General features: G+C 46.2%; 1 protein-coding gene across 6 annotated transcripts in view; it reads left to right on the top strand.

Moving 5' to 3' along the window:
- rbms3 (RNA binding motif, single stranded interacting protein) overlaps positions 1–23,503 on the top strand; it is a 277,908-nt gene that overhangs the window by 31,405 nt on the left and 223,000 nt on the right. For 5 of the 6 annotated variants that reach the window (XM_031866616.1, XM_031866614.1, XM_031866615.1 and 2 more), the window contains one exon: positions 21,095–21,271. In XM_031866616.1, the coding sequence (XP_031722476.1) occupies positions 21,095–21,271 (177 nt within the window). Of the gene's footprint in view, positions 1–20,861; positions 20,918–21,094; positions 21,272–23,503 lie in introns of those variants that run through there. The other variant, XM_031866619.1, reaches the window with a different exon arrangement.

Raw genomic sequence — 23,503 nt, 5'->3', positions numbered from 1 at the left:
TGTGTGTGTGTGTGTGTGTGTGTGTGTGGGGGGGGGGGGGCAGTGCAATATCCAGCAAGAAAGTACAGATGCACAGGTTGTGTTGTTCCTAAATATGCCGTCACGCACTGCAGCCACATTGCTGTACTCCTTCAGCCATGTTTTGCCATATTCAAATATTTAAATTCATAATTTAAATTGTTCATAATGACAATAATCTTGCTCTGAACGACAAACAAAAGGAAAATCTGGCTTTTTTTTTCTTCTTTTTTCTTTGCATGTCGATATCTTAATGTGTTATTTCGCCGTCTCTTTCTCCTCACTTTGTTTTAATGGAGGCTTATTCTGAGCCGTCCTCGCCACAAGAGGACCCAATTTACTTTAACTACCTTAAAAGCAAGGTACGCTTATTTGTGCGGCACCTTTCAACAACAGGGTAAATCAAAGTGCTTTACACAAGACATAAAATGCATTAGGACAAGGTATTAAAGACGCACAATACAGCATAAAAATACACACAAACAGTCTACTTGTAGTAGGAAACAGCAATGTCTTTCTTTTTTCCTCTCCCTTGTGTTTCTGTTCTGCGGTTGCGTTGGTTCGTGGTCATTTTGGCCAGTATCTGAGTGTGTGTACTTCTTTAATATTCAAAATGACATTTCAAATTGTTATTTCAAACAGCTTTTTCTCATTGTGCATTTGAGGCTTCCGGACTAACAAAAAAGGGCAAAACTGAAATCCTGTGTGTGTGTGTGTGTGTGTGTGTGTGTGTGTGTGTGTGTGTGTGTGTGTGTGTGTGTGTGGTCTCTTTAATGCCCGTGGGAGAACAGACGTGTTTACCATGACCATTAAATATTCCAATAGTTAGCACTAAAATCCATATGTGCCCAATGCCTGCCTCTGCATTAATCAGCCCCTTGCCGGAGGAACCATTAATTACACCGGGATTATCATGTAACCATCCAGCAGACCATATATTAGGTGGAGAAGAATTTCCATATAGATACTTGTTTCTTTTCTTTTTTTTCGGGGAATAATAGAATTCCTTATAGCTGCCTGAAGCACATCCATTCTAGATTAGTCAGCCGGCTGCAGATGCTCTCGGTGAGGGATGTGGGGTATTTTACTAAGTCTTAGCAAAGTCCTCCGAGTCCTAACCTCTCTCCAGAAACCGTGTGCGTGTTCACGAGTCGTACGCCTTCCCGGGTTTGGGATATTCATGCCTATATACCTGCAGAGCGCTCCGCCATATGTCTCTCAGGTGTCCCGTCTCCCGACGAAAAAAACAGGCAAAGGTTTAATGCAAATTACAGACCACGAACAGCCGAGCGTAACGGCATAAATATGTATCGGGACTGCTGTACCGCGTCTTTGAAGAGAGAGTGGCCATCCCATCACTGGAGTAGAAAGTAGGAAACTAAGCGATGGGATGCAAGTGTATATTCCTGTGAAACAGGACGTTTATATGGGTTTCATGCGGTGTGACCGGGGCTATTCAGACCAAAGGCAGACCACAAGTCCTATTAAGAAAGGATGCCAAATAATTTAAGCCCGGTATTGGATATAGTTGCGCTCAAAGCACTATGGGGAAAAAAAAGAAATGCGTTGAAGGCCTGCCTCCATATTGGAGAGACTGAAGCATGTTTCATTCAGCTTGTTTCAGCAAGACTGTGAAAAAGAGACTGCTTAGATTAGCGTAATGGAGCTTCCCATCAGATCCTATGAGGCTCCGATGTTTACAGTCGAGCATCGACGGAATGTGCTGCTGTAAGGGGTTTCTTTAAGACAAGGAAGGGACTGAAATTCCACGCCATATCGTATATTATCCTCATAACACAGAGGGGAACTGTCGCAATCGGTGAACGATTCACTACAGAAACAATGAGAAGTTTGTTCAGATAAAGCGGCTGTGATCATTAAACGCAGAGAGCCTGTGTTTTCCCTCTCTGTGCGTCAAATCTAGGTCACAATTGGATGCCTCATCCCCCGCGCAGAAAGTAAATCCAGCCAACGATCGTAGAAAGGCCTTATCCCACTGTTTACAACGGGGCTGGGTCGATATCCACAGGAGGCGCTCAAATAAACAAACCATAAATGCTGGGGCTTCTGCTGGCCTCAGAGATTATGGCCGTAACAATGATTAATTTTAACAACCTGGGCTAATTGTCTCTGAAACTTTAGTTAACAGCAAATATGATCTAGCCCCGGGTGCTTTTCTCTTCTGTAATGAAGAATAATGAGCGTTGGAATTACTGCTGGCACTTTTTTTTTTTTTGTTAATCTGTCGGAGACGGAGAGAGCGCAGAGGCCGGCAGGATGCGAGTCCGGGAATGAAGAGATAGACTGTCTGTCTGTGCGTCTGTCTGCCTGGAAGGAAGTAGCGAGCGAGGAAGGAAGGAACAGAGACTTGTGTTTGGCTTGAAATCAAATCTGAGCCTCTTGATGCATGTGAGGGAGTTGGCCTGTGTTTTCGCATCGGCCACGTTTCTTTTCTCTTTTTTTTTTTGACGCTCTGGTCAGGCGGCGTGACACATCTCAACACTTTTAGGAGGCATGTCACGAAGCCTGGGCAATTTCTGTCTTTGTTATATAGATATTGTCCTCCCCTCCTCTCCTTTCCCTCCCTCCTCTTCTCTCCGTCTACTGTCCTCCCCTCCCCATGTCTCTCTTCTCCAGCCCTCTCCCCGTGCGCCTGCACGCATAGAAGTAGGTACTGCCTCTAGAAAGCAGCTTGGCCCTGGAGCGGTGTCTGTGATTCGCCTTCAATCTCAGCTGTGTGCCTGAGCGCCACCCGAGGCTGGAGGATGAGACCTCTCCACAAGTGGCGGAGCTTAAACGCCCCCTTTTATCTACACTATCTCTCCCATAGTGCAAGCGAGGAAGGGAGGGAGGACGGGCCTGATCCGCTCCGACAGAGAGAGGTGCATGTGGAGGAGGAGACCTTTAACGCCGACTGACAGCACGAAGCATACCCTGCTGTCATTATACGATTGTAAACCTTGAGAAATCTTTTTTTTGCTGGCTGTTCTCCCTCTTTACTTTCTCTGCTTCCTCTGTTGTTCGCAGGAGGAAGACGCGTTTGGTATGGCCAGTGCGGACTTGTATGAGATCAGTATTGTTATCGCATTACTCCGAGGTGCAGAAAGACCCTGACCTTTAACGTAATCACTCTAACCTACGCAGTATCTGACACAGCACCGGCGTATCCACAGCGTTCTCCACCTACAGTCCACAGCCACCGTGGGGGAGTCGATAGATGCAATAACTTATTAGCGCAGCTGGATTGAACATTGTACGTCACACTTGAGACGCAGTGAAGTTCGGGTCGCCAAAGTAGAACTTGACTCACCCCCCCCCCCCCTGCATTTCATTCAGTGTGCAGCAGGCGACTCCATTACTGAAAAGGTTGCTTTTTCTGGAGAGAGGAAATTGGCTGCTTTCTCCCAGTCCATTCCAGCGTATTCGGGCGGGAGGGGAGGGGAGGGGGGGGGCAGCTCAGATGCCCCCTTTTATAAAACTCTGAACTCTAATACAACCACACGGCTTGATGGCGTAAGGCTCTGGCTAGAGCTCCACATTCCCGGGTGAAAGGCCTTTGTACTGTATGTGAGTGATGGGGATAAGAGGGGACACGATTCTCTCATTACTAACATACTTGGATATAAAGACTTATTCTTCTGTTTCCCTTTGACCCAGGGGGCCTGTTTCAGGGGGCCTTGTTCATCCACTCGTGTACTTGTGTTATTATATTGAATTTGTTGATCAATTCAATCCAAACTTTTGGTTTGAAAAGAATGTGCTGGAGAGAGGGCTGTTGAACTTGAGAGCGAACCTTGAGCAAATACATGCGCGAAAGTGGAAGCCGCTTCATCGTGCTTCAGAAAAAATAACACGAGTTGAATTTCTCCATTGGGGGGGTCAATAGCACTTACAGAATAATGGCTTTAAATGGATGATGGCCTTTTCATATTGAGTACAAGATGCTTGAAGGTTTCTGAAGCTGCGTTGACCAGACACAAGTCTATTGGGAGCCTTACAGCGCTCTTGTTTTAAAAGAAGTTCAGATGAATTGTGTATTGTAGAGTTTATCCTTACAGATGCAATGACGTCTTTCAAGAAGAGCAAAACCTTGTTTCTGTCACACAGGCAGACTGGAGCCTCGGAGCTGCTCGTGAAGCGAAAATGAAAAAAAAAAGACAAGCTGGCCAGATATGAGTCCTCGCTGCTGTGTGTATCACTCCCCGTCTCATCAAAGGAAGCATTCAAGAGAGCAGTCATCCTCAAAATAAAAGCTCAGAGAGCTCTGAGGTTATCACCTCATTAATTTGCTTCATTCTCAAAGAGAGCGGACGGTGTGTGAATGTGCGTTGTCATCCAACATTTAATTAATTTCGATCACCTCGGGGTATTGTGAGTCCACCTCTCTTTCAAGCGTTTTTGTTAAATGACCACTTTGGGCTATTTCGCTATTCTTTTTTGTCTTTCTACGGCCGCGCTCTCGGTCTTCGGTCATTAACATCTTTATCTTTGTGAAGAGACAGGGAGCCTCTCTGGAATGGTAACTTGTTGCTCTCATTTTGAACCTCCTTGAGAATGCAATAAAACGGGGACTTAATTGAATCCACATCTTCATTATGACCCCTCGGTTCATTTGTGCAAAAAAACCCCAAAAAAAACAGTAAAAAAAACCAACTAGAACTACAAAATATATGTTGAGGTTAGGTATATGGTAATACGTCTGATATTTACCATCACAATACATTAGAGATTATGATTTTTGACATGCTTGTTCTGCACCGTAATCAGCGCGCGCTGTCGTCCGATTGCGTGTACTCCTGAAGAAATAACCGACAGCCTCAATACCCTGATCTGCCTCTCAGGGCTCTAAACATGAAATGTATTGGATGGCCCATTGAATCCAGCAGTCTTCTGAAGGCCTATGGGAGGAAACAGGAGCACATTAGAAGTGCTGATGAATCCAATCAGCCCGTTCGCAGGCGTCCAACACAGATATGCCGGTGCACTAAGCAGCGCTACTCAAGGGCTTAATTAGAAGGATGCTTGTGTATTGTTTGTTTTCAGGCATTGGTAAAGTCTGTGTGTCCTGATAATGGAATTGGCTGGGAAATGGAATCGTTATGCCCTGCCTTCATGCTGCTGGGCCTGATACTGCTTGTCAACACCATTGTTTCCTCACCCTCCTGCGGAGCCCCTATCGATGTCGGCGGAGGAAGACGGCTCCGCAGACAGCCAGCCAACCCCTCAGCCGGAGCACTCGGGTTCCACTGTCAGCTAATGAGGCCCTCGATGCTGGAGACGAGGCTCTCGTATTAGAATCCGCCTCTAATTAGCAGCTGCATGTCGTCCCCCGACAGCCTCGCACCTCGAGTCGTCCCGTCGTTGCGTGGACGCAAACAGTTTTTCTCGCCACTCTCTCGGCGGGCATCGCGCTACATCTCCATACCTCGACTTCCTGACCTTTCACTTCGCTCATGTGTGAACAGCTACAGAACACAGCAGGTAGTTTGACCAGTGTGTGAAATTAAACTGCAGTTGTTATAATTGAGGAGGAAAATTCATGATATGCATATTCAGCCGAACACAGCTGGTTGATGATGGTAATCACTTGATGTTGGATGCAATAAAATACTGTGTTCCACTGTTATGAGTATCAAAAGCTGCATTAACTCATTTTGATAGTTATTATTTAGTTAATTGCAAGATTACTTCATTTATTTATTTAGTCGTCATCAGAGCTGTTTCACTGTCTTTCAAGTCAAAGGTGCCAGTGAAACCAAATTACATTTCTTAACAGCTGCCACTGATCGTGGTGATTCACTGCAGGTTAGTTAGAAAGTCAACCAGCCAAACCCACCCGCTTGATGCGGGAATACGGGAAGCTTAGGAATTCTTTCACTGGGAGAGGCAGGAATTCAATCAGTCGCACTGAGGGGCTAGGAAACTGGGCATCCGACACAGTTATGCTTCAGCACTTTTCAATTTGGGCTCGGCCTGCCTCAGCCTCCGGCCTGTAGCATGTCATTAATGAAAGTCACATTAGGCATCCCTGTCATCCTTAGTCATCCCGCTCAACCAGTAGGAGGTTTCAGGGCTGTATGGGAGGTTAACGTTCGTGGCTGCAACACAGCTCTCCTATACTCTTCAGCTCTACTTCTGCTCCTGACGCCATACTGCTTCTATCGCGGCGTAATGTGCCACCAGCTGCTGCTGGAAGTCCCGACTATGTTCTGCTCAAGGAACCTTATGGACTACAGAGGGTGCTGGACATCCCTCATTATCTGTGTCTTTTGAATTCGCTAGTGATTATTGATTTCTCTGAAAAATGTGATAGAAATAAACTGCTGCCCTTTCACCATCACCACCGCTTAAATGATTCACGATGTCTGTGCTGCTCTCCTCTTTGCTCAAGCGCTTCCTTGCGTGCTGTCGTAGAGGTCACGGATTCTTTCATTTATGCAGGAAGGAATGGATGTCTTGGGTTTCCTTAGATTGTGACCGAGTGCCGAACACAAACCCTGCTCTCTCAGACCTTTGCCCTCCAGGGGGCGCTGCAGACTGTGAGGGCCGGCTCACGTTGCCAACTCGTGAGGTTCCGTGCCTCTGGGACACATACTTACCATCGCAGTGCTTCTACGGTGCGAGTCAATGCACTCTCTGGCTCCGCTGTGTTTTTAAGTGATTCGGCCACGCAAGGTCAAATTCCAGAGCAGAAAGCACACGCTGCATTTCTGGATGGCGTTTCTGACGTGCGTCTGAACTCCCTTGTCAAATAGCTGCTGAGCTGTCAAGCAGTCTTTCACACATACTATCACTGTGGGTGGAAGCTCAGCGAAATGCCACACTGAGTGATAGTATGTAACACAAGCAAAAGTTCATTTTTGTCGTGTCTAATTGCATGCTTTACAGCAACGTTTCCTACAAGCAGTTCGGTTCATTTTTGTACATATTAGAACATTTAGTTTCACGTTGCCATTAGCAAAAGTTGTGGATGGCACCAAAAGAACTACTCCATTCTTGGCACCTCCTCGGTCGAAGAGGTTGGAGCCGATACTAGAAAGTGGAGTTAAAGCAGTGCAGATCATTGATTGGTCAGAGAGATTCATCATTAGGGTGAAATGAGACGTGATATTACGAATCCTTCTGTCATTCTCACCTTAACCAATCTCACTCGTCATGCCTAAACCAATCCAACCAACAAAGGCAAACTACTGTGTAGTAGCCAATCAGAGGCAGAGTAGGGTGGCTCATGCCCTCGCCATAGCAGGATTCGTAATCAAGCACATGGGACATCCTGCACAAACAATTTTTAAAACTAACGTCAATGGCACCCGTGCAATGGAAGCACAGCTTATGCGTATCCAAAGAACCTCTCCTCGTCTGTTTGTTTCTCGGCGTTTTTTGATGCCTCGTTGTCTCACGTCAAATTCTTTTGGCACTTTGACAGATCAACACATCGACAACAAAACTCACTTCAGGGGCTCCTTCTTTCTCGCAGACTCTTCGCTTGACTTTGTTGTCTATATCATGTCACCTCTCTTCGCCCCGTAGCCCCGTTTCCATACCCGAGCTGTCAAAAGAAATCACTCTCATTTATCTGCCGGAGAGATAGGATGTGCTGAGCGAGGTCCGAGTGTGCATTGTGTCCTGATTTGGATGATAAGGAGAAATGGAAAGAAAAAAACAAGGAAACCCAGAAGGGTTTGGAGTCTTATTGCAATATCTGTTGTTTCTTGCTGCACACGGGGCCCACACACACACACACACACACACATGCACACAAACGCATCCCGGCTATGTATGTGTACCATGGGTAATTAAAGTCAGTCTGTGCTTTCTCACAGCTTTAGAGGCCATTTAAAACAGGGCGTGGAGCATGTGGAAAGTGTGATCCTCCATCTGCAGCAGCCTACATGGCCTCTCTCCGCCCCAGAGGACGCATGCTGCAGTAGGAGGATTTGTGTTGTGCAGTGCAGTGAAATGCATCTCGCACACTGAAAACGTTGACCACCAAACATAAACCAAAACCTCAAATGATAGTTTCATTAGACCCTATGAACTTAAGGAAGAATCACAGTGTGGATTCTGAAGCCATTACTGCTTTTCTGACGGAGTTACTGAGATTGATGTCTCAGACGAGCATAAATCAGGAAGTTTCCGGAGCTGACTCGGTGTTCCTGGGTGTTTTCTGATTTATCGTTGGTTTGGCCATTTGCTGGATGTTGGCGAACACTCGGGTGTGCACCAAATCATTTCGCCCCTGAGAAATGACGACAGGAGCAAAAAGTGATGTTCATTAGTTGACACATTATTCTTTTCCGCACTGTGCATGGCATGATGTTCACTTTACTTGATCGGCCAACTGGATTACACTACTTTGTACTGAGCAGAAAATAGCATATGACGAAAACATATCCAAATAGTGTTTGTCCAGTAATGGGTGGCAATGGGCATCGAGATTTGCCAAGAAAATCCGTGTACGGCTTGCCTGCTAAAAAATGCTACGATTTTCAGAGCATTAATATAGCACTAAAGAACTATTGTCCATGTTATAAGTTATAGCAGAGTAAGTCGCTCTCCCTCTGTGTGTGTTGTCACGCTTCTCTTTACTTTGTTGACATAGCCGGGCCGGCCACGCGTGCTTTTAGTGCATGTGAGCTCAAGGCCGCCGCTCTACACTGAGCTGATAACGCCGTATCGACCGATGGCGTCGTTGCGGAAGCGTAGAACCCACCCACTCTAGTAAGCACTGTTAGCTCTATCAGCACTGTTGCTATCGTTTGCACTGTTAGCAACCGTTAGCTGCGAGTATGCTGCGAAATGTTGCCAATTTCGTATTAGCACCGTTTAAACATAAAGAATTTGGCAGTTGTAAACTTTCCGAATGTGTCTCGATGAAGCTTGTCCTGGCCTTTGGCCACGCCCCCCACTGCTATGTATGTTGTGTAGAAACTGCAGTCTAGACATGATCTTTGTGTGTCTCTTGACGTTTTTCCTCCCGTTGCCCTGTGATTTGTCAGCATCCTATCATTTGCTGTTCCAGAGGAATGTGTTCTGGTGCTAGTGAGGCAGGAAGCTCTTGGTGCAGAGAGGACCATCACTGACACCATGAGTAGCAAATATTCCCTTTGCACTCGATCACCGCAGGGCAGGCACATGAGTGCTTGCTCTTCATTAACTTAATTAATTACTGAATGAAGACGAGGTCAAGTGCCACAGCTACTTCCTCACATTGGTGCTTTTTCACTGCTTCTTCTTCCAAAACTGTTTAGTTGGATGGTGCCTTTAAAGCTAAGGGTGATAAAAAGGGACTAAGAACCGCCAATCTCTAGCAGCACTTCTAATCGGCTGCCGAGGTTGACAGCAGAATTTCCCCTCTCGCAGACCAAAGGAGCACTCAGGAAAAAAAAAAAAGGAAAAGCGGCATTATCTGACAGGTGGTGGTGCGTCGGTATCACAGTACAGTCCTATCAAAACAGTGACAGTATAGCTGTCTAGCTCTCTCGGGGGGCCAAGAGCCACTGTTCTGACATGTCCCTGTGTCAGCAGTCTAGAGGAGGGCTGGAATGTGCTCATGACTCTACATGCGTACCCTGCTATGCTCCACTGGGGTGCAGAGTGGCAGGATCAGTCTTCTTTTGTTTTGTTTGTTTTTGGGCAGAACCGCTGCAAAGCAGGGGCCAGCTCTATGAAAGTGTGTGAGTTAGAGAACGATGAAGCTACATCATTGGTCGGTCGTTTTGGAGTTCCCACATCGGTTGTTGCTCTTTCACGTTGGATAGGCGTGACAGTGTTTCCACTGGTGACATCTTTGCCTCTACTTGATCGATCATCTTTTGAACTTCTCCAATAGTAAAGTAAAGTTGTGAAGTGGTGGTAAATAAAGCTGCCCCCTCTTAGTCGATTAGTCGGTTGTTTTGGTCTCAGTTGACCCAGATGTCTTAAGTCGATTAGTCGTTCTTTATGTTGTTTTCATGCTGAGTGGTTTATTTCCAATGAACCAATGAGCACATCTTTGGTAAATACAAGGTTTAAAGTGGTGCTTTTGCATGATTTTACTGATCTGTTGATTTAAATCAACTAAACCATTCGTCAACAAAATCATACGAGTGTTGGTCGACTAAGAATTTCTTTAGTCAAGCTCAGCTCTAGTAGTGAATGTACAGTGTAGGTTTCACTTTGTGTTTTTAAATGCTGCAGCCCAACAAGACCCAAGTAAAGTTCCAGTGTGTTGCTTCCCAACTGCTGGCATGTTCATAATTGTCATGGGAAGCAACCTGCGTGTCTGTTCCGTTTAACCAACAAGCCATTGCCTGTCCACTGTGCGTTGGCATGCGACCGAAGTAACACTTGTTGAAACGACTTGTTGAAAATAGCATGACTCTAATGTTAAATCCCACCCCAAGCTCCAAAAATGGTATTCAGGACAGCCCTAGTCCTCAATTATTTGTCTCAAAAGTAGTTTATGTTACTGCAGTGTACTTTAAGAACGAGTATTAGTGGACCTCTACAGGAAATTGCAGATGCACATTTAATATCCAGGCATTCACATTATGGACTCTATGGCTGACCGTCCCCGGAACAATTTGGCCACATTTCTTCATCACACACAGTCCGGCCTCCTGTCAAGTTCCCACCTTGTCTTGTCTCACTGCAGTTCTTACCGCCCCGCCTTTCATAGGTGGTGCAGGAGATGCAGCAATAGATTGTGAAACAATTTTCCGCTCCACAAAGGTGTTCATTGCCATGACATACAGAGAGACCCGATAATTTGGCAATGAAGTTCACTAAAAGGAGCGTAAACACTCCACCAAAGTGGCTTGCTCTTTAAAAAACAGGAAAATGATAATTCACACAACAGCCGTTTATTGTCTAAGTGTATTTTCTATACATGTATTAAAAAAAGAAAAAAAACTCCAAATTCAAGATTTGAAAGCCGGCCGGTTGGTGTCCTTCCCAAACATCTGAGTTCAGTGTGACTCGAGTGTTTTCTCCGCCTGGACCTCACGGTCACTCACCCAAGGCAGCGGAGCGAGGCCGAGGGGACAAAGACGGTGTTTTACATGTGTCCTCCACAAAATAGTTTTACTTTGCGATTGCTGAGGACAAACCTATTATATGAGCTTGATCCAAGTCTGATCCACTGTGTCCTTTACGGATAATTCTCTGTTCTTCTTTAGTGGAAATCAAAACAAAGCCCAAGGTTTAATAACGATCGGCGCTCATAACTGCTTCCTCCCAGCAGCACATCCTCAGCAAGTCATCCTGCACGAGGCAGCCTAGTATGGGAAACTTGCACAAAACCCCCGTGTGCTCATCTCAAAACTATACAGTTTTCATGCGGGCGGCGAGAGAAGGCTTTATTGAATTTAAAGAAAAATGATAACATCATGTGGAGACAGTGTGCAGAGAAAATAGACTTTTATCAAGAAGTGTTGTTATTGGAGGACTGCGGTGTTCGCCGACTTGGCTGCGACTTGGTTTGTTTTCCAGCGCTCTCGTCTTTAATTCTTCATTTCCAGCCTCCACAGGGATCTGACAGAGACGACCGAACGAAAAAGAGATCTCAAGCCTGAGAGGAGAAAAGAGGAACTGTGTCGAGGAGAATGGCGTCTTCTGTCCATCTTTGACCCTGACCCTTTGGGGGGGGGGGTTGTCATTCATATGAGTAATGTGGCTTTTGTCTCCACTTTGTGCCTGTGTGCTTCGTGCTCAGCAGTCTGTCTTCTGTTAAAAAGGAGTACGACAGATGCCCATTATACAGTCCATACGCAAAACGTTTCATTATTTTGCCCCTTTTCTTTTATCTCCCATAGAAGTCCACAACTTTTTTCTTTGTACCTGTGCTATTGATGCCTGACAGATGTGCATGTTTGAAGGTGGTATCGGGTTTCCTCCGAGGTGGAAAGTGGGTACAGGCCTAGAAATAGCAGCGGCGGTAGGCAGCTGGAGTCCACATCCTGAGAGGTGCTGCAGCAACCGGGGCCCAACTGGAGGGAACAGAAAGCCAAGGACACCGCAGAAGAAGAAGAGAGAGTGAGAGAGAGAGAGAGGGGAAGACACAATGCAAAGTCTTTCTGCCATGGAAGACTGTACGTCACCTCAAAGCCATGCTCGTCTCCTCTCATCTTACTCCCCTTCTCCTCTTTCCGGCCTCTCACTTTGGGCCGCGGGGACAGAGACACAGACAAACTTAAGTGCCGCCTCATCCCGTCCGCCAGCTCCACCGTGTAGATACATGTGGTCTCCGCGGTGCCACAACTCATTTCATTGTCTTTTTACACGGCTTCTACGTAGGATTGTGGAACAATGATTGCGAGGGCTGGGTGACATCATGTAAAATCTATATCAAGATAAAATATCTTTTAATGATAACCGCGACTACCTTTTCAGCGGCATGGCTCCAGGGATGGCAATGTCACTCGGACGTTCTTCCACTTTGGTCCAGACTGCGTCCTAACACGCAGTTGGTCTTGTTTGTACAAGCATTTCCTTCCACATGTTGGCTCACCTCAGATATGTTTGTCCTGTAGAACTGCAGTGTGACCAGTTAAAGAAACTGGGCTGTTGGCTGACCGGTTGGTTAGTCCTCTGGTAAGATGTCAGCGTTAATAGGCATATATTGTAAATTGCAGTAGAAGTAAATTTAACTATGAGAATCGTGTTGTTTGTTGTCCGAAAACTACTTGGAGCTTCGAGTAATTTGCACTTTAAAAAATAACGAGACTCGCTGCAAATCAGCTGTTAAAATTCAGCTCGCGATAATTAACAGGTAAAGCAAATGTCCGTGATTGTTATTGATTTAGTGTTAATTAAGAGCAGCAAACACGTGTCCTGCTCTCATTTACCACAGCTCCCTCTGACCACACAGACCACCTCTCACTTAGTGATCACTCGTGTCTATTTCTGTGCTGTGTAGGTGTTTGTTTTAATGGCACGGAGCTCCAAACAGCACTCTGGATTTAGTGTGCTGGACTCAGAGAGGCCTCAGGCAATCAGAGGCATCCATCATCCCCGCAGTTTATAGAGGGATGGGAGGAGGGGGGGCTGGACAGAGAGACACAAAGCGAGACGGCGATGGAGCGAGGCGAACAGACAAAGTGACAGAGCCGGAGAAGTGGGTGTATAAAACGCATCGGCCTACATAAGAAGAGGACTGAAATGTCAGTGTGGAAGCATTTGTCTGGAGGTGTGATCCACTCAGACGCGGCTCGCCTGGCCCAGTGGGTAAACAGCTGTAATCATAGTTCAGCAGCACACATTAACAGCCTCTATACTGCTGTTAACAGGTTGAAGTGCTGCACATTACATCCTGGACTCTTCTGTTTCAAAACACATATTTGGTTTTCTTAGTGTTTCCAAGTCGGTGCACATTTTTTTTTCCAGTTTTCATTTTGTTTTTGTTGCAATAAGTGATAAATCACTGAAACTTGACCCTTCTACCTCATTTTAAAAAGTTGCTCCTGAGAAGACAAACATGTCCATAAAAATACCACATCATTTAAATAATATTCTCCAGTTTGAGTAACTGGCTCATGATTTCTGGAAAGAGACATTGTTGTTGAGGTTTTTGCAAATGTGTTTCTTTGGTGCTTTGATCACCTCTAGCCGAGTCCCATACAGACCCATTATAATGGAGGGAAGGCAGACATGTCTGATATCTCCAACACGAGGCAACTCACACCACAACATCTAGACTGATAGATAGCACTACAGGTAAGAGGGGGAAATATGTATTTTAGATTTGGGAGTGAACTATAATGCCACTGTTGTTATTTTATGAAAACTATAAAGAAAAATGTAATAATTTACTGTACACTAAAGGCCATATGATCAGAGCTGATGGCGAGTATGCCTGGATTCACTCAGTTATGAGACATATTGACACAAAGACCTCCGGCAATATAACTGAATCACGACAACAATTCTCAGACTCTTTTTTTCTTCTCACATCTGGGAAGCTTGAACCGGCAACGGCCTTCTTGACAATTGACATAAACAATAAATATTATTATTGTAACTTTCCAAAATGTATCATTTTTGGTCAATTCACGATGATATTTCATCCCCTTCATCTCCCCTTAAAGCCCCCCTGTTGTCCCCGCTCCACTGAGGAGCTGGATGCTGCTTCTCCTTGCTAGTCCGAGCACAGCAGGAGATGGAGGGGAGGCGGTGGGAAAGGGAGCACATGTGTCCCTGGTGTAGGTGTTATCAAAATCAGCCCCCCCCCCCCTATAGGATGTTCGAGATGCAAATGTGAGGCTCTACATCCGCCTCACAGCGGCCGCCCTTGGGCTCACGGTTCATCAGAGCATAAACATGTGTCAGGCCAAGGAAAATATTTGGGGGAGATGGATCACAGACGCATAAAGTTTACGGGGTTTACGTCGAGTGAAGTGTGGACGGGTCACAGTGTTGTTAGCCAACGATCCTCAGAGGTCAAGGACTGAATATCTTTCTTTCTCTCCTCTTTTTCTTCTCCCACTGTGTGCCCCCTTCACATCCCACTCCCTTCTTTCCACACCTCTAAAGACACTCAGTCTTAAAGTCGTACACATTGTCTCCTTGAGCTGGAATGCCACCGAATACCTCGGAACAAAAGCTTGTGACTTGAGGATGGTACGTTGTGCATCCTGCTCATCTCTACAGCGGAGGGTCGCAACCATTCAGTGCAGGAATCTTAACGGTGTACACACGACGCTCTCATCTTAGCTGACCCAAAGTGAAGTACTGTACATGTTTGTTTGAGTGGCTGTCGGCCATCTCTGGCTATAGTGTCACCCTCTGACCCAGTTGCCTTGGTTACCACCTACTCCAGGTCCCTCCAGACTCTCATCTTAGATCGCAGAAGTGTTTCCTCAGACTGTTGTTTAGAGGGACTGAGAGGCATAGACGGTGTGTGTGTGGTGATGTGTTGGCCTTGCCGGTCCTCTCTGCCCCGTAGCTAGTGAGCGTGGAGACACCGGGGGTAGCTGATCAATCGCTGCCCCGCCCCCCCTTTCTCCACTGAGAGCAGCCTGAAACAGCCTGAAACCTGTCAAGACTTCCCACGCGCCAAAATCCACACATGCCCCCGCCACTGCGTTGCCTTGGTTACGCTTGAACTTGGTCCTGTGAGCGTTGGAGGACGGACGAGGGTGGGTGAGCAGAGGTGCCCCGTTTGGGATTCCAGGTGGAACTGCTGGTGACCCGGAGAGCCCGCCGCACCTCCGTCTGCTGCGGTTATCGTAGCGACAGTCGGAGCCTGCCTGTTTGTTTGGTGGCGGGAAGCCGACGTTCGTGTGTGTGTGTGTGTGTGTGTGTGTGTGTGTGTGTGTGTGTGTGAGAGAGGATGAGGATTGGCAAAGGAGAGCGGCTGGTACAGAGGAGGCCATTTCACGCAACACAGCTTCCAGGAAGTCAGTCATCAGAGATGCCAAAGCAAAGCTGCATCTCTTTCATAGGCGGCCAAACGGAGCAACCAGGCGTGGAGGGCCCTCCAGAAGACAATATCCCCTAACTAATGCCATCTGGGATGACTTTCCTGGTCCTCGTGCTGAAGCCTCTCACCCTTAAACCATTCATTTCAACCTTCATTTCAAATATGCTTTTGGGCTCGGTTGTTTAGTCGTTCGTCGGACCTCATTTTTGTTCGTTTGATGGGGATTTTTGGGACACTTTTACGCCCATGCACTGGAGATTGTCCATTATTCCACATGTGCTTCATGTGAAATGGGTATATGGAGATGACGGGAGACAAAAGAGGGGCTTTTTGGCAACACTCCAGTGTCTTTGGGGGGGGGGGAGGGGGACGAGCCAAGATAAAGCACAGTTAGGCCAACAGGAAACCAGGACATTTTGATTTGGATCTGTGTTGTGGGAAATCCTCATTCCTGCCCCGCTGTACCCACGGACCCACGATGCCTTCAGGAGGATCAGATAATCACAGTACGGCCTTATTAAAGACATTGAGGAAGGAGTCATCAATGGTATTACACCTTAAAGGTTACTCTTTGTAAGATCAAATTAGATGAATTGTCAGGAAACAAATACCAAACGTAGAACAAAAGACAATATGCTGCCTCAGCGCGTTTAATCCATCGTGCACGAAAGTCAATACAGCAAGCTGAAACCATAAAACTGGAGAATTTCACAGAGAGCCTTAAAGACGTATCCCCGTTAAACTTTCTGTAACACTAAAGCAATCCCATGTCTCAGCAATAGGCCGCAGTTTGCTTCATCAACACCGCAGTGTGTTTTTGTTCTAGTGTGTTATAGATTTCATGGCGGTAATATTTCCTGGAAAGCAAGGAATTGTTCAGTACGACCGTATTATTCCTTAGATGGAAACCTCACGGGGAGGTTTCATCACAGTTACGGGGTCACACAGTGTTCACAGAGAAATGACTTCCTGTGAATGAGGGGAGCAGCGTCTCTTTCTTTTCTTTTTGCACTTCAGAAATCATAAAATAGGCCAGTTTAACTTAGTTTACTTCCGTCTCCAAGGACGTGACACTGCCAATCGACACCGAGACCAGGCTGGATTTTAATTCACTGTATTCTGAAAGAGCAATACATTTGCAGTTCCTCTGGCAAGTTATTCATTTTATTCAATGGCAAACGTGAGTTAGTTCCCAAGCTGCTCCTTTTTAGAAAGAAACCATTTCCATGAGAGGAGCTGGACGCAAAAAGAGTCGTGTAATTCGCCGAGGTCCATCCTCTGACACCCGCAACCACGCAGTGTCATCGGGGAGAGGGAAGGAAATCACTTAACCGCTGACAAATGGACGCGGGAGAGGTGCTATGCTCTGGTTCATCTCAGCGGATTAATGGAGCCACAACCTCCGCTTACTTTTTCATAGCTGAAGGTGAAGCATTATTCCTCCTCGACGTGCATGTTTAGTAATAAATGGCGCTGATAACGTCCTGGCTCGCTGAAGTATAGTTGCATTGCTCTTCTCCGTTGAGCCAAATGAATTTCCTCCATCAAGAAAATAATGCACCTCCCTCTATGTGGTGTTATGATCGAAGGTTAACGTGCTGGAACAGATATTGGTATGTGAACCGGCTGTGGAGCAGCTGTTTTTTTTAAACGTTTCTGGATACTTTTAAAGAGAATGACTGATCGCTCTTTTAGCCTGGATATCTTTTTTTTATATTTTTTGGCTTCAAGCTATGTATATTTTTCTACAAAACTCCTTTTTTGATTTACAAAGAAGTCAAATATGTCAAACATTAAATCTAGTACCCAGCCCTATACTGCAGCTGTCTTACTTGCTTCAGATCAAAGGTTATCGGACTGTGAGATACTGCTTGAGGTGAAAGAGGCCGAGTTCTATAGATTGTGTGCTCCTTCTCTTGAGTCATAACTCCAATCAGTCAAATGTAAATGCACAAACAAGATGCACATATCTTTAGACTTTAGACATTGATAGTATGTCCTTGTACCTCCAGAACTTGCCTGAGAATCATCACGTTTTTAAGTTTTATTCAGTATCAGTAATCCAGAGATAGTTTTCCTGACATCCACGGGTACATTACAAACAGGAACTGCCAATTTGCCGAAATGTTACCAAGTATCGGGGCTCAAGCTGATTCCATGGCAACATTTTACATCATGTTTACATCCTGCAAAGCCCCAACGCTATGAGGGGGGGGTCATAAATCATAAACCGTCATAAAGCCTCCTCTATGCAGCCGCCATCTTGGATTATGGATGTCGCCATCTTGAATTTTTGCAACCCCTGAATGGAAGTGAATGCGGAAGAGTGACGTAGAGACGCCAGATACGGCTCTGGTAGCAGCAGCGACCTGTCAATCACAGTAAGCCCGCCCTAAAGCATCCCCTGCTTTATGGTCTGTTTGACCCTAAATGGACCATAATTTACTAAATGAACATCATGCTGTATTGAAGAAGACTTGAAACTTGAGATTGAGACCATAAAGTCATGTTTACAATGTTTACTGAGGTAATAAATCAAGTAAGAAGTAGGGTCCTTTTCTCATAGACTTCCACACATTCGGACTTCTTTTTGCATGAGAGGAGTTATTTAGATTATCCCCAAATCAAAGTAAGACAAAGGATAGGAATACAGGTTACCAAAGCCAATGTAATTGGCTTCGTTCAGGTTGCACTATCGATGTTTTTTGGACAGTATGAATGCTCAGTGAGCGCAGAACACATGCCGCTCCTCACAAGGGTAGGAACACAAGAGCACAGAAACACCAAGGATGTGATTTGCCCTTGTTAAAAAGAATAATCAAACAGTGAAAACAATGTTTTTCTTCCTCGTCAAATTTTGAGCAAATCACTGGCAGCACACAGCCACTACACACACACACACACACACACACACACACACACACACACACACACATCTGTTTGCCCGCATGTAAAACATTCCCCCTCGGAGGAGGGAAAGCCTTGTGTAACCAGATCCAATTGGCCCTTATATAAAATGGAGAAATATGGGCAGAGTGTAGCTCTCTGACGAGCCGCTGAAAGTCTGTGAAATGAATCTGAGTCCGGGGACCAATCGCGCATTCCAGTCGAGGAATGTCAAGACCCCTGGATCCCAGCCTGGTGTTAAAACACAGCCCCACCCCTGTGATACCAAGGGCGGATGTGTCTTGTCACTCACGCAGCTCAGCAACCCTCAGCCTCAGGATGACTCCGTTATTATATAGAACTTTGATGTATGACTGAATCTCTCCCCTCTTGAGATAGAGTCTTTAACAAAACACCTGGGCATGGATGCATTAGTTCTAAACGCCTCCTCTTTGGCTGAATAATCCTCGTTTATAAGGCCAGTGGAGGTTGTTGCCTGGCTTGGGGCAGCACTTAAACTCTGTGAACTGGTGAATACTTGCGTTAAAGCAGCGGCTGTGGCGGCGCAGCTTAATGTAGCGTACTCTGGGCTGTTCCTTCCCTTCTGGCTTTTCACAGTGGCTGTATAATAGTGCGAGAAATGTCTCTAAAGCGCTCAATAACTTGCATCAGTGAGGCACAGCTCGAAATGCTGATGCGTTGTTAGTACAATATATGCGGCCCACGCACAGTTCTCAAATTTTGACCCGATGACTAAATTTGTCATTCAAGGCCTGAGAGAAAATAACAACTCGGTGCGCTCGATGTGTCGGACAAAAGCAGGTAAAAATACTCTTTGTTTTTTGTTTGTTTTTCTTGCAACTGACGTTTCCTTTTTATTTACGCTTTTCAAAACCTGGTGATTCAAAATCAGTGCTTTAAACTTTTTCTGTTTTTTTTCCCACGACTTTTTTATCACACCAGTGGGCCTCTTCCGTGCTCCTCTATGCACTCTCTGCTGCACTGTATAAATGCATTTATCCTGCTTTTGGGGGGAAAACAGCCTTCTCCTGTTTCATATTAACATGAGCCTTAAGCCCGTCATTATAAACACCGTGTGCATTAGACTCCCCCCCGGTTCTTTCGTGACGAAGAATACGAGACTGGCAAGCTTTCTAAGCACAGCTGTGAGTCTGTACCGCTGCCAGTATCCCCTGTGTGGGATGACCTCTGACCTCAGTGAAAATCCAACAGGGGCTGAAGGGGGCTGTTAATGCTCACTGTACAGCTGTGCTTTATTCAAGGTGGGCTGTCTTTGCTCTGCACACTGTTCGCAAATGCAAATGAAATCACGGCGAAATGCTCTTTAGATTGCATCACATTTCATGTGTTTTTCTCAGCAGAAGTGTGATCTGTATGAGAGCAGCATACGTAATCTAATAAAAAACCTCATTGTTAGTTAAAATGAACTATATCTTTCATTTCATTTAAAGTCTCAGTTTAATACACTTATTGTATTAAAGTCTGGGCGCCAACTAAAGATGATTCTCACTATTGAATCATTTGTGATTGTTTTGTCTGCGGTATGTCAGAGAGTAGTGGGAAATGTCCACAGAAAGGTTTTGAGACCTTTTGTGTTTGTGTCTTTAAAATTGCTTTTGTTGCCAAACCAAAAGTCCAAAACCCCAATGTTTTCAATTTATAATTAGGTATTTGGGAAGTTGGGGGAAATGTTAGCTGCTCGAAAACTTGTGAACTTTATTCCACATCATTGGTCCTACTCTCGTTAAGTTGTTGCACAACAACTACAACAACAGAGGAGCTCTTATTCTCTCTGTCGTGAGGTCATTGTCTTGTTTTCTAGAGCGTGGAATGCCCCCCCGGTTGTGGCATGGTGAAAGTCTGCCGCTGTCCGTGTCCTTATTGTATGAACATATGAACAAAGCTTAAAAAACGGCCCTGTTTCCAGCTGTGTGACAATGCTCATCATGTACGAGAACCAACACATACAACTAAACGTAATCCTTGTAGTCTTTCTGCTGAATTCATTTTGGAGCTTTCCTACAGCGAGCGTACTTCTCTTTGATTGACAAGCTAGCAAACACTATGACCATATAATACCTGCAGTTTAAACATGTTATAGCCAAGTCTAAGTGGCACTGTTGACCAGAGTTGAATACTATAGTATTTGCCCCGCGTCTTGTTAAAATGGCCCGGATCAGCATTTGGGTGTCCCGTAATGTTTTCTCTCTCTCTCTCTGCTCTAATAGCCGTGACAGCTCAGGTAACCCTTCTCAGAGCGGCATAAGCCGGCCTGTCAGCAGATTCAGCCTTGTGTTTCCTGGACCCTGTTGATACCCAATACATAATGCCGCACTGGGAAGCCCGTTGCCAGCCTGTAATCCAAGGCATCTTATCAAACCAATCAGCACTTTTCCAGCGAGAACACATCTCGAGCGTGACAGAGGGGGAAGGAGAGGGAACGGGGGGGTGTTTCACAACATCTGGCGCTCGCAGAGAGGGAGGGAGGGAGGGAGGGTGAAAATGAGTGAGAAGAAAGTGTGAGAACAATCTTGATGCTCTGGTATGGAGATTTTAGATCAACACCGCGTTCCGCTTTCTCTTTGGATGCAGGTCAGTGAGAGGGCAGCCGGTTGTCAGTGCTCGCCGGAGGCTGCTCGAAAGTGACGCCATTGATGTTCTCGACGGCAACATTTGTCGCTGGGTTCCCTCACAGAGCCCTCTTTCTCTCAACCATGCTAACCTCTTTCCTTTCCCCCCATTTTGTTCCCATCCTTCCTTCCCCACCAGCCCGGTGCAGCACTGAGAGGTTATCACAGCAGCAAGGCAGCAGCCGCCTGTAGCAGTGGGGGTCAGGGGGCCTGGAGCGGCGCCTCCTACACCCGCACAAGTCTGCAGCACTACCTGTCCCACCACCAACAGTTGCCCCAACCCCAGAGCTTCGCCTACTGCCTGGCGAATACAGCCGTGAGTACAGAAGATATCTTCTTTATCCGCGCCGCTCGATGTCTCTCTGCGTCTCTCTGCACACTTCTGTGCTCTCTCTGTCTCGTTCTCCGTTCTAACCACTCTCTCTCTCTAGTGTCCATTAGCGGCCGTTACTATCAGGAAAGCTCTTTTGCACACAGCAAATTCTCTTCCTCCGCCTCCCTCCCCTCCTTTCTCCGTGCCGTCCCTTTAATCTTTCTCTTTCCCACACTCTTTCTCCCTCGTTGTGTATATCACTTCCCCTCACTATCTCGTCCTCCCTTCTTCCTCTGCTCTATCTCTTCCTTTTAACCCTCTCTCTCTCTCTCTCTCTCTCTCTCTCTCTCTCTCTCTCTCTTCTCTGCAACTTAATTTGTTTTTCTTTCATCCATCGTCTGCAACGACAGCGCAATGAGAGACTAATTGAGGTAGAGGCACTTTTGGACGGCTTCCCTTGTCATTATCCTTGAAATTAATTGCTGTTCGGAATCCGTTTGATTTGACTTTATTGGTGCGATCTGGTTCACTAATGCGTCGTTCGGGGTGTGACTGGAACCCAGGGCTCGAGCCAAATTGAAGAATTTTATTATCGCCGTGATGCTGTCATAGTCGCAGAGCTGGAAACAAAGATTTGGCTCGTTTTCATACCTCTGTATTTCTTCCTCGTATAAATACGTTTACAAGGCTTCACACCAAATCGTTCTCTTTCATTTCCATTACGACACTCTGATATTCTCTCATCTTACATACGCGCCACTTAAATTCCCAGCTGCCTCCTTGCCAACATGTCAAGGCTCCCCCTGAAGCACTTGCATGCAAAGAATGAAGAAATTGGATTTAGATACGATAATCATCACTGTACGTTGGTGCACGCAGCATTCCTTTTATGCTATTCCTGTGACATCAAGGTACACAGTCATTCAGGCCGAGGACATTATCTTTTGAGTGCTGCTTTGTGTCACCAGCAAACCCCACCAATACCGCCTACAGCCAAGCGGAACAGGGGGCGGTTTGAACCGCGTCGTGCGCAAACAGGAAGCAACAACAGAGAACATTCCACAAGACAGACATAAACACCGTGGCTGCGGTTGTAGTTGTAGGCGGAGGGCCCCGGCACATGTTTTTTTGGGAACATCGTGGTCCTGGTCTGGTCTTCGCTGCCACACCCCTCCCGGGGAGCACATCAACATCCTCGCGTGGGAGTGTCTCAAGTTCTTTGACCTGAGCTACTTCAGGCAGTCAGTCTGCGCTAACGTCACATGGCACACTCTTTTTACTGCATTGTGCTGTTCAATGCACTGTAGCCGTGGACTTTATATACACATTGGGTGTATCACAAAGCCAGCTGACAAGAAAACATTCCCCAGATGGATTTGAAACAGACACACTCACTCAAATTCACAGCAGGCACACCTCTGTCTTGCCTTTTTTACCTCTTATTTTCCTTCTATATTTCCACTTTGTTGTCCTCTGGGCTGCCGGTTGGCCACTTTTCTCAGGCAGTACCCGCTTAGCCGGTCTTGGTTTCAGATCACTACGGGGCCATCGAACGCTCGCCCTCATCTTGACCCTCCAGCCTCACACCGTAGCGGACTCCGCTGGCTTAAACTGGCCTGTTTTCATGGGACAGCGGGGATGCTTGTTTTCCTTTCAGCGGTTTTCATTTCGTCCCCACAGAAAGCAATTTCTCCCCCACTATCAAGCCCTCGTCCTGGGCTAAGTCCACACTTTGACCTCAAGGAGGGTTCGCAATGCCGGGAGATGGCTAATCTAGACACTTAACAGTAAACACAGGCATGGTTCCAGCCTCGGAGTCTGCCTCGTGCATTTTGATTGCTTCTCATATGCAACACATACTGTATATGGAACAGTAATCCCCACAATTCACAAACAAACTGATGCAGACTCGCGTCTCTCCTTGTCTCAAACACTCGTCCCATCTATGTCATTGTTTTTATTGCCTGCCTTAAAGCTATTGTAATTTTACGTATATTAGATGCAAAGAATGCCCAGCAGAAAGGGAAGAAAAACAGAACTGATAGCTCAGCATGCGTCTGTCCTCTCGGCTGAGGGAGGTGAGTAAATAAAGGAAGAAAGAAAAGCAAGCAAGGATCCAGCAGAGATCAAGGAGCTTTGCCTCCAGCGGGTTTGTAATTACAATGGAAGCGGATACATTTCCACTCTTAATATGGTGGGATGAGGATCCCTCTGGGGGGGGGGGGGGGGGGGGGG

The sequence above is a fragment of the Anarrhichthys ocellatus genome, unplaced genomic scaffold, assembly GCF_004355925.1.
Source record: "Anarrhichthys ocellatus isolate YVR2014 unplaced genomic scaffold, GSC_Weel_1.0 scaffold35, whole genome shotgun sequence".
Classification (NCBI taxonomy): Eukaryota; Metazoa; Chordata; class Actinopteri; order Perciformes; family Anarhichadidae; genus Anarrhichthys; species Anarrhichthys ocellatus.
The sequence above is the reverse complement of the archived record's forward strand: the minus strand, read 5'-3'. Positions and strand labels throughout refer to the sequence as shown.